The sequence below is a fragment of the Misgurnus anguillicaudatus genome, chromosome 6 (genome assembly GCF_027580225.2).
Source record: "Misgurnus anguillicaudatus chromosome 6, ASM2758022v2, whole genome shotgun sequence".
Classification (NCBI taxonomy): Eukaryota; Metazoa; Chordata; class Actinopteri; order Cypriniformes; family Cobitidae; genus Misgurnus; species Misgurnus anguillicaudatus.
Genome location: NC_073342.2, coordinates 10,015,383 through 10,031,721, shown reverse-complemented (window position 1 = coordinate 10,031,721; position 16,339 = coordinate 10,015,383). Strand labels below are relative to the sequence as shown.

At 39.9% G+C, this 16,339-nt stretch overlaps 2 protein-coding genes across 7 annotated transcripts in view; one reads left to right on the top strand and one right to left on the bottom strand.

The window, feature by feature from the left end:
• The window catches only part of snx33 (sorting nexin 33), a 24,345-nt gene extending 14,408 nt beyond the window's left edge, over positions 1-9,937 (bottom strand). Inside the window, exons 1-2 of one of the 3 annotated variants that reach the window (XM_055193446.2) lie at positions 9,921-9,937; positions 6,098-7,527 (exon numbers count right to left, since the gene is read on the bottom strand). In XM_055193446.2, the coding sequence (XP_055049421.1) occupies positions 6,098-7,508 (1,411 nt within the window). In that variant the 5' untranslated portion in view covers positions 7,509-7,527; positions 9,921-9,937. Of the gene's footprint in view, positions 1-6,097; positions 7,528-7,798; positions 8,123-9,920 lie in introns of those variants that run through there. The other 2 variants (XM_055193447.2, XM_055193448.2) reach the window with 2 other exon arrangements.
• snupn (snurportin 1) lies at positions 8,169-16,339 on the top strand. 4 transcript variants are annotated; one of them, XM_055193449.2, is made up of 10 exons: positions 8,169-8,187; positions 9,585-9,709; positions 9,985-10,149; positions 10,420-10,600; positions 11,924-12,028; positions 12,134-12,230; positions 12,313-12,410; positions 12,683-12,760; positions 15,516-15,596; positions 15,678-16,339. In XM_055193449.2, exons 3-10 carry the CDS (start codon positions 9,992-9,994, stop codon positions 15,978-15,980), a joined length of 1,101 nt encoding a protein of 366 aa, XP_055049424.2. In that variant the 5' UTR covers positions 8,169-8,187; positions 9,585-9,709; positions 9,985-9,991; the 3' UTR covers positions 15,981-16,339. The 4 variants fall into 4 exon arrangements, with proteins under 4 accessions (XP_055049424.2, XP_055049427.2, XP_055049426.2 ...); XM_055193452.2 differs by having other exon boundaries at positions 8,173-8,187; positions 9,585-9,716; XM_055193451.2 differs by lacking the exon at positions 8,169-8,187 and having other exon boundaries at positions 9,697-9,796.

Sequence of the window (16,339 nt, the reverse complement as noted above, 5' to 3'; positions counted from 1 at the left end):
CAGGCGATATATTTTCTTCAATAGAATTCCTCTTTAAAAGCCTACAACGAACGGCAGGTTTGGACTACAGCCCTCTATTTCCTGCTTTAATGACCAAACTCCGCCCACAGGAATACGTCAGTCACCAGCTTTGGCTCAAACGGCTCTGCTAAGCTAAGCTGCTATCGAATCACAGCACACTAAACAAACTACACAATCAGAACTCGATACGTATTTCTGAAGGAGGGACTTCACATAACAAGGAAGACGTCAGCCTGTTTTGAGGACAGTGAAAACAGCGCTATACAGATAAGTAAATTGTGTGAAAAATACCGCGTTTTTTTACACGTGAAACATGAACACATGTTATATTGCGCACTGTAAACACAATCAAAGCTTCAAAATCACAGACAGAACGGGAGCTTTAAACGATATATTGTGCGGCCCTAATCCTGACATTTCAATCTATGACATAAACACACTGTATGAACTGCATTTTCAATGTATTTCTAAATAACAATCGATCCAGACAAAAAAAAGAGTTCACATCCAAATACCCAACTGTTTCTAGAAAAGCAAAATATTTATCTTTAAATCTTTGGATGTCAGGTCAAGAGTCCTGCTGATCCACTCTGGATCTCATTTCAGCTCGCTGGCTCGGACACACAAACGCCGTACGAGAGAGCTGTTATTATTTCTCTGGGTCATGTGCCGCTTTCCTCTTTTCATTGCCTCTCTTTGATCTTTCACTGAGCCGTCGTGTAGCTCACGAGAGAAACAGACGATTGCATTTCAAGCATAATGGAGTCTGATCTCAGATCGCACTACGGATGCTCTACAGACACTACTGACCCTCGTTGCTCTACAAAAACACAAACAGGGACACATTTGCATTTATGCACTCAAAAGCCACTTGTAGTGCATTGAAGCTATCCTTTTTTTATTAGTATATGTGTAACTTGGAAACCGAACTCTCATGACCTTTGCGCTGCTAACATAATGCACTACCACGAACACACACAGTGATAGCAAATATCATCACAGCTTAACATGCATCACTCAAATTACAATAAATCAAGTCCCACCCTACATTATTTATTAGCTAAATCAACATTCATTCCATATATCAGGAATCAACGCTTAATCAACGTTGAAATAACATCTGTAAAATCTAACATTAGTTAAAGCTTTCTGTGTGCATTAGTCACTATTAGCAACTTTTATCCATTGTACACCAAAGTCCATTGTGTGCGATGACGAACAGCAATCATGTTACAACCGTTATAGGGTGTGTATGTGAAACTTGAGCAGTGATATTTACGTCCAGTCCGCACACATTAGAAAGAAAAAACGACACCAAATATTTGCTTAAGGTGGTTAAATCTGTTTTATCTACAGAATAATACAACATTAAGTACCCGTAAGAGCACAATGGTGATACTTTGCCGCGGTCACTCCTACTTTGGGATTGGGAACTATTAGTCTGTCATGTGACGTTCACGATCACGCCTTTGGACAACTCGTGCTGAAACAACACGCATATGTAAATACACATTTAAAACCTTTCTGCTGTTCTGTCCACAATCCTTTAAAGAATACATAAGTAATATCCCACTTTATCCATATTGATAAGGGATGAACCAATATATCAGCCTATAATCGGTATAACATTTAGTCATTTCAAGTAGGGATGCACCGATATGGAGATTTTGGTCGATACCGATAACTCTTTAAATTTGGGGGCCGATAACCGATATCTATAGGCCGATAAATATTCATATTATTTTCACAATGAAAAACTCGCAGACCGCAGACATCTTGTCTTTGCGCTAGACTAGCATAGGGGAGAGTGGGATAAAGTGAGACATTTTTTACATTTGCTCCCCTCTAAGCGAGCTAAAATGATATATCAGTCAAATTTACACATTTCCCATTAATTTAGGATGTTTCCTAGCTATGGAAATTACTTAAATGTATTCAGGACGAAGAGCAGTGAAAATATAATTGTTTTAAAAAAAGTGGTCTTGTGTCTCACTTTACCCCAGCTTAGGGGTAAACTGAGACAGACCAGGAAAATCAAGGGGGTAAAGTGAAGCAGCTCGGGGTAAACTGATCCACTTACTTTTTCCACTCTGAAACTACCATAACAGCACATATTGTAACAGATAAAATCCTGACAGCTAGCTTGACAACCACACATTCCAGAACTAATGTTGGACTAGTAACAGAATCAAGGGGATTGGTCAATTAAGAACGTTATTTTTCTAAACACTTGAAAGTACAGTAACTCTGAACCAAAATCAAATACAACATAATATAATTCAAAAGTTATATTTTTTTGGCCAGTTTTTGGCTTTATTTCACAGTGAGTTTCGGAGAGAACAGGAAAGTACAGGGAGGAGAGAAGGGTATTGGATCGGCAAATGACCACAAGCCGTGAATCGAACTCGGGTCACAGAAAGTGTGAAAGCACCACATGTCGGAGCACTGCCCACTACACCATTGGCTCTGACAATTCAAAATGTTTTAATTAACATTCAAATGACATATAGAACCAGTTAGATTAGAACGCAGTCTGGGGGTCAGAACAAAGGACCCTTAGAGCCAGCTAGTGTCTGGGGGTCAGCGCAAAAGACAATTAGAACCATCTATCAATATTTCTATCCCTTGCAGCTGCTCTTACTGTGGGTTCACACCAGACATGAGTTCGGCGATTTGTGCAAGTAGATTACATTCAAAGTTAATGCAAAGACACGATCAGACGCATCCTCGCCTGGGGCGATGGGAATGACGCCATATGAGCGGAGCATTTGCTGTGAAAACACGCGCTATTCGCCTCAAACATGTCTTCGCCCAAGTTGAAATATTTATCTCGAGGGAAAAATTAGCATGACACGATGCTAAATCCCGCGAGAAATCTAGAGTGAGTAATGCTACGTACACACCAAATGCAGGGCATCGCGTTGCTCGCTCTGGATTACTCGCGGGATTTGGCATTGTGTCGTGCGAATTTTTCGCTCGGGTTGAGTGTTTTCAAGCTGGGCGAGGCCGCGTTTGAGGCGAATAGCGCGTGTTTTCGTGGGGAACGCGCCACCCATGTCACGTCATTCGCATCGCCACACGCGAGGACGTGTCTGATCGCGTCTTTGCATTGACTTTTTATGTAATCTACTTGCGCAAATTGTTGAACTTGTGTCTGGTGTGAATATACAGTACCATGATGCCTCGCGTTTGGTGTGTATACGTAGCATTAGAGACTTCTTTCCTTCCTTGACCTCAAGGGGTGTTTTTTCCCCAGAATGTCTTCCTGGTGTATTGACTAGGCATAATGGTTTTTCTGCAATGTTTATAACATTAAAAACAAAACATATGTAATGTAATATTACATTAAAATATGTTTTAGACTAAACCGAACTTGTGCCTCGTGTCTCACTTTACCCCACAGCATTTGTCTCACTTTACCCCACAGCCACCTTTTAGAAAAAAAACTCTCTCTCTTGGAAATTCAGACTAATCTTCAGCTAGCATCATCACAAGGTTTTATATGTTGGTAGTTCATAAACATGTGTGATATAAGTTTTTCTACCTGAATCAATTTGCTTAGGCACAACAGTTGATTAAGTTGACAGCAAGAAAATTTACTTTTACAAGCAAAAAATATATTTTTGTGAAAAAAAACATGCTAACCACAGCAGCATGAGGTCCTTTCCTTCATGGCCAAGGGGAAATTTTAAAAACATAATGGTCACAGGACCACAAATGTGTTCTGTTGCCTAGATACAGGGGGTGTCTCACTTTACCCGATGTCTCACTTTACCCCACTCTCCCCTACTCTTCTTAAGCCCGCAACACGTGTCATCTTCGTGCTATGTCACAGAAAGCACCAATCAAAACTCCACATGGCCAGCAATGAGCAAGTGAAGTGGTTCAACAAACCAAAATAATCCATCATTTATCAGCTTTCATTTATCTGCCTAATTTTGCTATCAGACCGATAACCGATAATATTAAAAATAAGCAGTTATCGGCCAATATATAGTGCATCCCTAATTTCAAGCATTTTTTCCCCCACTATCAGACATCGGCTGATTGTTTATTTGTTTTGTTTTTAGACACGAAGGCTTCATTAAAGGTGAATATCATACTAAAAAAACTCTATTGACATATTTAACTAAAACTGAAAAATGACATCTGTCCAACAGCACTTGGCTATGCACCGCAAAAAAAAATGGCCCTTTTAGCCAATCAGAAATATCCGCTACCTGTTGATGACTTTTCAGGATTGGTGACATGCCATTGGAGGGCGGGTTTTGAAGAAAAGTTGTGTGACTCAAAGGATTAGGGGGTTTGATTCGGTGGCAGAAGTTAGCAACATGGATTTAGTATCAAGGCACAACATGTGGGTTATGTGGGTGATTCTCACGAAAACTTGGTTTTAAAAATGTTGAGCATGAAAATGTAAAAATTGCTTAAACTTACTTTTTTCCCACCAGACATTAGAAAAAATCTGGAGATTAGGGGAGTTTTAAAACTTTTACTTATTATTTAACACTTTTTGTAACATAAGTCCTAAAAAATCTCATTACTGCAACAGTCATAAAACATCAACACTGTTAGAAAAGCTAATATATTTTCACATTTTTAAAACTGGATTATTAATAGGCATGCACAGTAAATTGAAATTCTGAAATAATATTTATTTATTTTTGCACATGCATTTAAAATCAAAGTATTATGCTTCTATTAATAAAATTAACATTTAATAAGCATCTGTTGCGGTAATGATACATAGGTTTCGGAAATGAGGTTAATAATTTCGGTAATGAGAATACATATACTAGCCTGAGGTAGAACACAGTACTGTGTTAATTCTGATTTTTAATATTTTTTAACGCATCAGCTTTTTAATATTACACATTTTATATCTAAAATCATAAGTGCCGTGTTGTTTCAATGGTTTCGTGACAATCACCCTACTAGTCATTCTCATAACTAACTTCAATCAACATTTGCATGCTGGGATGTTTCAAGTACTCTGAAATGGTTTCCCTTCTAGTCCAATTCAACATTTTCTTAAACCTTAAAAAATGTTCACAGTCTTAATATGTACATGTATGTCATTGTCTACAAAAGTAATCCTAAACATTTATGCATATGCTAAAAGATTAAAGAAGATAAACCGAGGCGTGTTCAAACATTTGTCTGGTATTGTCAGTGTTGGCGTGTAACAGCGTGTCAGGATGTCAGCGTATGTTAAGTCTGATCTATCTGGAGCGAGAGATTCCTAACATCACTCTGACATTCCTCCGAGACTTTAGAAAGAAAGCGGAAGTCTATCCGAGCCAATAACCCATTGAACTTTAATATCTTGGAGTGTGTTGATGAATCGCACAGCTTCCTTCACTTCCTGTAATACAGACTGCGACCATTAATTTCTTTCTCTTAACTCAATTCGATCCAAATGCATCACTTATCCGCTGTGATATGTCTATGTGTGCCGACATTAAGGGTTACCAGACACCATCTGTGGCTGCTAAAGCAAAACTGAGGCCTACTAACTAACCCCAGTTCTCATTAACAACATGTGTGATTGGTCGCCTAGTACAGTGGTTTTCAAACTGGGGGCCGCGAGATGGTGCCAGGGGGGCCCCAGTTTTATGACATTTTATGAAATACATTCATTTATCGTGAATTCTGTGTAATTAAACCACTACTTTTTTGTATAATTTAATGTTTTTTTATTAAAATGTTGAGTTTTAGAACAGTTTTTGTCACAAATTTTCTTTGGGGGGCGCGAGGGAATGCACAGTACACAAGGGGGGCCGCATGCTAAAACAGTTTGGGAACCACTGGCCTAGTACATGCATAATGTCACTGTGTCACCTGCTGTGCATTTTGGCTTTACATTGCATGACCTTACATTTATGCATTTTGCAGACACTTTTATCAACAGCTATATATTTGAGCAGCTTGTGTGCGTTTCTCTTGAGGTTCAAACCCATGACCCTTGCATTGCTAATGCAACTGAGCTATAAGAACCCTGTGAATTTAAAAACCAGCAGTAAAATCAAAATTATTTTGATCAAACACCACCCTGAAAACATTGAGGTCATTTTACCTTTTTGCAGGTGGATGATGTCAGGGAAGTTGGACAGCAGACCCTGATACAGCGATAGTTTATCCAGCATTTGAAACAGGTCATATTTGGGCTGCTCTGCGAACATCTCCCCGATGTTCTCGTAGGTGCGTCCGGTGTGCGTGATGGCATTGCTCAGGGCGTCCGAGCTGTACGGCGGGTCCAGCTGAAACGACTGGCTGATGGACTGAAAGGCGTTCCCGAGCCTCTGGAACTCCTTGCGGAAACCTCCCAGATGTTTTCGTACCAGCTCCGAAGCGACGTTCGTGAGCTGCAGCACGCTGTCGTCCATCTTTTTGGCGAACGACTTGAAGGAGTCGATGCGTTCCTCGACGTCCTGAAGGTCCTGATGCTCGTTGGGAATCTGAAAGGTGAGCATGAAATGAGCGCCGACCATCTCGTCCTTCTCCGCTCTCCTCTTCCCGAGCTTCCACTGTTTGTCGTCCGCACACATGAGGAAGTGCTCGAAACCTTCGTACTGAGACAGGACGGGGTGGCTGGTCATGTGGTCCATCCATAGGATAAGCCTCCTTTTTCTCTTCTCAATGAAATCTTCCTCGAACCGACCCGTGGCCTGTTTCTCCGGGAGATGGGGCACGGAGATCACCGTGAATTTGTGCAGTAGTCTGTTGTAAAGCCAGTCAAAGTGCTTGTATCGCCGATATACCGGCCTGGTAGTATGACTGGGAGTCACGCGGTATGAGATGTAAGTCTTAATGCCCTTAAACTTCGTCTGTTTCGTGGGGTCTTCAATGGAACAAGAGAAAGGCTGAGGGCTCTCCTTCCATTGCGGCCCCCGTGGACCCATCTCTATAGTGTAAGACTCTGCAATCTTGGCCATCATTGGGACATCACCGAGTATGAAGGCCTCCACACCCGACCGCACAAAGCTGGAGAATCGGTTCAGGTTTCTCCCCACCATGCTGCCCTTTCTATTACTGGACATGCTGTCCTGACGTTCCATGTGCGGCTTTGACCTGTAGTGGACGTTCGGGTTGGAATACCCCCTTTGGTGGGAATGCCCATTGGCGCCCACTCCTCTCCGAGGATCTTCATCGTCAACCACGGTCGAGCTGTCATCCCAGTCGTCCCAATCGTCGTCGTCGTCGCTCGGCAGGGTCGTGGACTGCGAGTGGATGTACGACTGATCTTTGCCGGGCGAACTTCCGGGCGAGCTTAAGGAATGGTCAGTTAGGTTGGATCCGGAGCGACTCCGGATGATGTCCACATAGGAGGCAGGGAACAGTCCACGCTCCCCTTTGCTGTTTTCTCCTTGTAACCAGCCGTCCACCGAGTTCTCGTCGAAGATCACCAGCTCTTCGTTCTCCTGTATGCTGATCTCTTCCTTGTTTTCGCTTTGGAAAGTGTAGAGGGCTTTGGCTCGCACGGACATTCTTGTAACTTTACCAAGCCTGATACACAAAAATTTACAAAGTTAACAGATAAACAACAGGGCTGTTAGTAGCCTCATTGATATTTGGATCTTATATCAGCTGTGTATGTGGTTTAGTGAATAATGCTTTCATGGCACTTTAACAAAACTATGCTTTGAGGAAAACAAACAATCTCCAGTTATGATCTCATCTGCTACATTTGTAACTCCAAGACAAAGTGTTACATGTTGCAAAGCGCTGTTAAATTGTTACTCTCCAATTTCCCGAAATTTATGACGTTTCATTATACCGCAAACTCAGAATGTTCAGCCGCAAAAATGAACCCATAAATCCATAAATCCCGTCCAGCAGAATCGAGACACCGGCAAACACATGCAGTTCGCTGTTTTATTATCCTTCTCGAGCACTTTTATGCATCCTTCATTGTGTACAAATCTTTAAAAAATATTTTTTATAATAATAATAAACACTACCACACGCAGCTGGTTGCAGTCCGGCTGAACTAAACTCCAGATGAAAACATTATCCCAACATTGCGTCCCAGACAGACAGGGATGAGGAATGAACGCATCAGCCAACAAAAGGATAAAAACTACATTTAAAGCGTCTTTATAATCCACAAATCCGGTTCGTGCGGCTGTCTGTTCACACGGTTTCCTTCGAGATGAGACTTAACAGGTACTTAAAGAGTTTTTCGTAAAGTATTTCTTTACTTTCAGCAGAAACGCAGTAACTCTTTCCATGACGTGACGACCAAACAATGAGAGTCGCTGAGTTTAGTGAGGGGTTAAAAACTCGTTTCTAGCACCGCGCAGCGGTCAACTAAAAAACAACTGCATGAGTGTCTCTATTATTGTCAAGACTTTCTTTTTTTTTGTTAGTTTGTTATTAAAATATCTTTGCATTAAAACATGAGAATCATGTTCAAACAAGAAATTAAAATTTAAATGAAAACAGAAAAATGCCTATGGCTTTTGGTAAATTATATTCTTCAATTATGGTTAACAGATGTATTTCTTTTTTTCGTCCTTAAACACATTGTGAAATAAATAATACGTTGGTTTCCCTTCCAGGCAAAACATGACGCTTTGAAAAAAGCATCTGCTATAAATAAATGTAAATGCGAGTACTCGTTTTTTGTTTTTGTTTTTTTGTATACGAACTTTTCCCAGCATAAGAATGTAGTTAATCAAAAAGTCATCGTTGTTATTGTTTACTTAAAAGTACATTCAAAACATCTTATTGCATACTAAAACTACACGAAATATTTTACTCTAGGTGGCGCGCGCATGGCGGCTCCGATGCTCGAATCCTCATTTCAGACAAATTGAAATGGTATGACGTTTTATTGAACAGTTTAATATCTACTTTTTAGCAACTAATTATGTCCCATTATCATATAAACCCACATCATAACGCTGATTCAGAGCTTTTCAAAAATACTCACCATTAATCACAACAGATAATGATTGGCCTATCCTGACAGCGCAGAGAAAAGTAACAAGTACCACGTGACAATGCCGCACCATGCTTATATTATTATGGCCGTTTCGCAATCATAGGCTGCAACCTAAAAAGGTCGCATATGCAGGCTGCATACGTCATCAAGTCTGGTTTATTTAAGTTAACTGAGCATTACATTCGCAAGTCATAAGCATATTACAACAACTTACGATTAACTAAAAAAAACAGTCAACTTTAAAATTGTTAATATTCTGAAATAAGACAGTCTTGATGACGTAGGCAGCCTGCAAATGCGACCTCCGAAGGCTGCAGCCTTCCGATTGAGAAACAGACAGTAAGTCTGGATGATTTATCTCAATAATGAAAAAGAATAAATTTTATCGTCATAGTGGTTTAATTTATAGCGAAGAGTAAAATTAGGAAAGTAATTTTATTATACTTTCAGTTGCTGACCACTTCCAAATCATCAATTTTCTTTCTTGTTAATTATACTTATATTCGATTGTATGTGTTTTCGCGGCCAATTATTTTGCTTTTTATTAGTCCAAATTGCTTAAACCTTTAGCATCATAGTGAAGTTCATCTTACTCAGCCTGGTGTTTTGTCAACAGTGAAACTCCGTGAAACGTTTTGGTCGGCTGATAGTTCTCAACGAGGAAACTCCGTGAAGAGGTTCGTTTGGCCGCGGAGAGGCGCGATGACGTCAGCGCGCGAAAGCGTTTGAACGTCTGTACAGGTTTGTTGTGCGTTTCCGTCTGATTGTTCACTTTGCACTTTTATTAGCACTTTTTCATCACGATAATAATCATGAATTAATTACTTAGTAAGTAAAGCTCTGATGGGAGTGCGGTCACGTGTTTGTTCTCTGCCTACAGCTTGTAAATCTGTACGCGACGTTAATATGCATGTTATTTGGGTGATGATGGTTTTGATAATGTTCTTGAAACCTCTTGTTAGTGATGTCTCGATGGATAAATTGGTGTGTTTCACTTGTTCCGTATGTTGTCACAGGTCCACCATGGAGGCTCTGACGCAGGCTCTGTCCTCCAGCTTCGCTGTGTCCAAAGAACCAAACAGCACATCTGCACCTCATCCACGCCTGGCCCAATACAAGAGCAAATACAGTGTCCTAGAGCAGAGCGAACGACGCAGGAGATTCCTGGAGCTGCAAAAAGAGTAAGTTATAGAAATGATTCAATGTGTTTAATCATCTATGGATCAGATAGTGGATGTTGAGAGGTTTATCACATCAGAATCTACCATCTGTGTCAAGAGAAACTGACCTAGTAGTGTTTAGTTCCTGATGCTCATTGGGAGATACGCATAAAATGATACAACCATCTCCTCCTCCCAAGCTTTTTACTGTTTATCCATGCATCAAGAAGTGTGCAGGTATTTGGGAAACCTTTGGAAATGTTTACTGATCTAAAGCGATTTTCTCTGCAGGAAGAGGCTGAACTATGTGAATCATGCGCGTCGACTGGCAGACGGAGACTGGACGGGAGCCGACAGTGAAGATGAGGAGGATGAAGAGAAGAAGAGTCAAAAGCAGCTGGATAAAAGCACGGATGAGGAAGGGATGGAGATTGAGCAGAGGAAAAAGCTACCAAGACATTATGCCAACCAGGTGCTTAAAACACACTTCATATGCCAAGAGGTTTTTTATTTGCCCTCAGCCATTTTATTTATCATCCTACATAATGTCTTATGTCTTTAACATTGACTAAGTAATGTCTAATGCTGCGTTCAGACCAGCTGCGGTTAGGGTGGCCATTCGTGCCAGTTCCGCCGGACACGTCCCGAACATGTTTTCGGGTTCGTTCTCCGGAAGTCGCGTTAGTCGACCGCATACGTCATAAAGGTTTAATATTTCGGGTTTAATTTTAAAAAAGCAACTGTTACATTTCAAGGTAAGAATGAAACTACATTCTACTACGTCTGGAGGTCTCGTGGCGCGAATGAGGCATTTAGCCTGGTAGGCGCGATTCCGCCTCATTCATGCGTCTAGCGCGAATTGAGCATTGCTGCGGGAAACGTGCAAGTTGAAAAATTAGAACTTTGGCGAAAAAATATGCAGCGTTAACCAATCAAGAGCTTGCTCTAGTAGTGACGTGATTACATGAAGCAAGCGGAGTCGCAGAAGCCCCTCCCATGTCGTGAATTTCCGCGTGAATGTCTCGATGACTATAGCCTTGAAGTCTTATCATGGGTTCACACCAGCCGCATTTGAGGCGTCAAATTCGCGTCTACCATGTCTGGTTTGCCGCTTGAACATTTTCAGTTTACTCGCTTTATAGCCGTTCGTGAATTACTAGTCATCGAGACATTCACGCAGAAATTTGTGTCATGGGAGGGGATTCTGCGAATTTTGCTCGCTTCCTGTAATCACGTCATTACTAGAGCAAGCTCCTGATTGGTTAACGTGGCGCATTTTTTCCACGGCAACGCTCAATTCGCGCTATTGAGGCGGAATTGCATCTACGCTGACGTGCTAAACGCCTCATTCGCTCCGCGAGACCTCCAGACGCCTGTCAACACGTCTTCACATTGATTTAACATTGAAATCACTCGCGCTTGACGCCTCTACCGTGGCTGGTGTGAACACAGCATTATGCTACATACACACGAAACGTGGTGGGGCATCGCATTACTCGCTCTAGATTACTCGCGGGATTTAACTTTGTGTCATACGAATTTTTCGCTTGAATTGAATATTTTCAACTTGGGCGAAGATGCGTTTGAGGCGAATAGCACGTGTTTTCGCGGCATAGATGACGCCTATATCGCGTTATTCGCATCGCCCCGTGCGAGGACGCATCTGATCGCGTCTTTGCATTGACTTTGTATGTAATCTACTAATCGTTGAACTCGCATTTGGTGTGAACCCACAGTTAAAGGCACAGCAGCACTGAAATTCACTGTTTCTTTAAATCACGTTTGTATTCTGCAGCTGATGTTGTCAGAGTGGATGGTGGATGTTCCTGCCGATCTGAGCTCTGATTGGCTGATGGTAGTTTGTCCAGTTGGGAAGCGATCCCTCGTCGTTGCCTCCAAGGTTAAGACAGATCGCATCTCACTTCCTTGACATTTATGAGCTAAACACCTGTTTTTTTATGATATGTCTAATCCTGCTTCATGGTTTATGTTGTTTTGTCCTCAGGGGTCCACGTCATCCTACACTAAGAGCGGCTACTGTGTCAATCGATTCCCCTCTCTTGTTCCTGGTGGGAACAGGCACAATTCGGCATTGGGGAAAGGTGTGCTTCTCACCTGTCTTTTAGAGTTAACACTAGATTGCGCTAGAGAACACAATTTACATTTTTGTATGTTTGTATGTAGATTACACAATTCTAGACTGCATCTACAGCGAGATAGACAGAACCTACTACATCCTGGACGTCATGTGTTGGAGAGGACATCCTGTCTATGACTGCTCTGTGAGTGTTGCTTCCTTTTAAGATTAAAGTTATTTGTTCTGTTCATTTACATATATAAATGATATGTGACCCTGTCCAGGCTAAAGTCTCATAATCTAACGATGAGATTAAGAGCATTTAAGTTTGATTTTAATTATTGATTTCAATCATTGACATGACTTACTCAGTCAAAAGGAAATATATCAAGGTTATATTTTCACAGAATATAATTTTACACCATGTAGGATAATTTTAGTTAAAACAGACACACATAATAGATTTTTCTTTTACAGACAGAGTTCAGATTTTACTGGCTGCAGTCTAAAGTGGAAGAGGCTGAGGATCTCTCCGAAATTTCCAAGATTAATCCTGTAAGTGAAAAATAATGGCATCTGTAAGCTAAGTACATGGATTATAATTAGGGATGCACCGATATATATACCGGCCTATAATCGGTTTCAGCAGGTAAAAGCATTTTTCCTACTATCGGATATCGGCTGATTTAAAAACATCATGGCAATCAAAAGGGGTGGAATTTGTTTTTACTCTACAAATTATTCAGAGAAATAACGTTGACCGTGTATGCTCTTAATGTCATAAAACTTTATTTACACCTGTGTCATTACAAAAGAATGCAGCAGACACACTCACCCTTAACAATTTTTATAAACCCTTTATCCTGCCCCATTAAAACATAAACATTGCAAATAAGGATGTGAATTGATGCAATTCCCTGAATGAATAATCATTACCTGTAATAGTGCAATAAGCCTTTACTGCAGTGTAGTGATGGGAAGTCCGACTCTTTTTTTGTGAATCAGTTCTTTTGGACAGTTAGTTTTAAAGAACCGGTTCACCAGTTCTTTAAAGGAATAGTCTACTCATTTTCAATATTAAAATATGTTATTACCTTAACTAAGAATTGTTGATACATCCCTCTATCATCTGTGTGCGTGCACGTAAGCGCTGGAGTGCGCTGCGACGCTTTGATAGCATTTAGCTTAGCCCCATTCATTCAATGCTACCATTTAGAGATAAAGTTAGAAGTGACCAAACACATCAACGTTCTTCCTATTTAAGACGAGTAGTTATACGAGCAAGTTTGGTGTTACAAAATAAAACGTAGCGCTTTTCTAAGCGGATTTAAAAGAGGAACTATATTTTATGGCGTAATAGCACTTTTGGGAGTACTTCGACTCGCCTGAAAAGTCCGCTCCCCTTCTCACTCTCATAATGGCAGAGGGAGGGTGTTACTGCGCCGAGTCGAAGTACTTCCAGAAGTGCTATTACGCCATAAAATATAGTTACTCTTTTAAATCCACTTAGAAAAGCGCTACGTTTTATTTTTTTTCCACCAAACTTGCTCGTATAACTACTCGTCTTAAATAGGAAAAACGTTGATGTGTTTGGTCACTTCTAACTTTATCTCTAAATGGTAGCATTGAATGAATGGGGCTAAGCTAAATGCTATCGAAGCGTCGCAGCGCGCTCCAGCGCTTACGTGCACGCACACAGATGATAGAGGGATGTATCAACAATTCTTAGTTAAGGTAATAACATATTTTAATATTGAAAATGAGTAGACTATTCCTTTAACGTACTTTACGTAATGACGTCATTCACATCTAATTCTATCATCCAGGAGGTTAAAATATATTCAAAATGTTCAAGTAAACTTGTGTATGGTTGATTTATTATTACTTAGTTGTCCAACTAAAGCACATTCAAAAACTTTTAACAGAAATCATGATCAAGCTCATAACAACTTAAAACAAAAACAAAAGTGAGTAACTTGTGGATCATTGCTGTCTCGAGACACAAACTTTTTAAACGATTCAGTCCAATTAGATGTACTGATTCAACTCGTTCACTGAAAAGGAGCGATTCGTTCATGAACCGGACATCACTACTGCAGTGGCATATAGACCTTTTGTGAGTCGACGTCACAGTTATGTCACGCGCGCAATGTGGTGGCAGAAAAACAGTGGAAATGAATAAGACACGAGTGAAACGAACAATATAACTCACTAGAAAATGTCTTGTTGTGCTCTTGAGTGTCAGAATAGGAATGCCTATACCTAATATAAATACTTCATTTTTATAGTATATCGTCGTTGAAGACACCATTTGAAGATAAACGTAGGTGTTTATGGTTGCAATAAAAGCCCTCAACCAGACAGACTGGAGTGATGAAATCATCTGAAAATCTTTAAATAATTACAATAGAAAATAATTAGAGAAGATATCCGGTGTTCTGTCGAAGTCTGTTCCCTCTATGTGTTTCTTTTCATCACGTTGCGTTTATAATTTATTTAGAAAGATTAAAGATTTGAATGAGTTCATAATATCAATAATATTACCATTTATTTAAGTTTTCATATTTTTTTTCGTTTTCTATTACTTCTTTTTACCTTCTATCTAGCCTATGTCTTCTTCCTGTTTGTTCTAAATTATGATGTTTACTAATACATATATAAACATATAGCACACACACACACGATATAAAGTGTTAATAATATATAAACAGGCCTATACAAAGTAATTTGTATGAAAACATAATAGTTTTAGATCAAACACGTAGGCTATAAATATAAGGAAGAAATTGAAAACAGAAAAATTTGAAATATTTAATAATTGATATTATACAGAATACATGATAGTATTGCTCTTATAAGTACTTCAGCGATTCATAATGGAAAAATAATTGATTTACCAATAAAGAGCAATACATATACATTACATACATGCACACATATCAGTAGCCAAGCCATTTAAACTTTTAATTTATTTAAAAAATAAACGTAACTTGGTGAAAACATCATAAGAAACATTACACTTAAGAGAAATATAGGGAAAACAGACTTCTACAGAACACCGGATCCATAAAAATCACAGTTGTCACTTTCTGCAACCAGTTGGGCACACGTAAAATCGTCTCTAGATCATTTTTGCACTTAATAAAGCCACAAACCTTCTATGTAGATATCAGAGAACAATTTAACAGATTATTTCAATGCATTCTTTGGCACCTTAAATGGAAAGGAGTTTGTCGAATCTGAAAGTTACTACAGTACAATTAAATCAGGCGTCTTTGTCTTAATGGTTGCATTTGTTCTCTCTCTGCAGTTTCGATTTGTCAGTCTGAACAGCATCACCTGTTCAACAGAGTCCATTCAGAAAGCTCTTGCACATGAATACAACTTCACCGTGGACATCTTCTGTGTCGTTTGTGTTGGTCAACCAATGTTTCATATGTTAAAAAATATATGACCTGTTCCTATTTTAAAGGTGGACGGCCTACTTTTCTACCACAAGGAGACTCACTACACTCCTGGTAGCACTCCGCTGGTTGGCTGGCTCAGACCTTACATGGTGGCAGATATTTTGGGCATAGAGGTGCCACAGTGCCCTCTTACCTGCAAGCCTGACTATGCCAGCCATCAACTTCAGCAGATCCTGGAACAAAAGAAAACATCCACTGATGTTCGGCCAGCCGATCAGAACGGCCGATATGAACTGGAACACCTCTCCACGCCAGAGACACAGGTGGAGAATTCACACCCCTGTCAGAAGGAGAACATGGAGGTCTGAGATTCAGTTATAAAGCACTGCTGTAGTGATTTTGATGAAGATCATCATTAACCAGAATAGTCTCATTTCAATTTAATGCTATTCAGTTATTCATGCATCTCAGAGGTGCTTATTCATGGACTATATTTATACAAAGCAACTTTATCGTAGAGGTTACTTTTTGTAAATGTACAGCTATTAAGAGTAAGCCTCTCTGTTTAGTGATGCACCTCTACGTAAGATCTTCATTGAGTTTTAGATGTGTATTTTTAAATTGATCTTTTCTGTCAAAGATCAGATCATAAAGATTAAACTGATTCATTGATTTTAAAATGTCTTACAATTGCAATAAAGTTTTACTGTTTAGTTTTTGATAATCA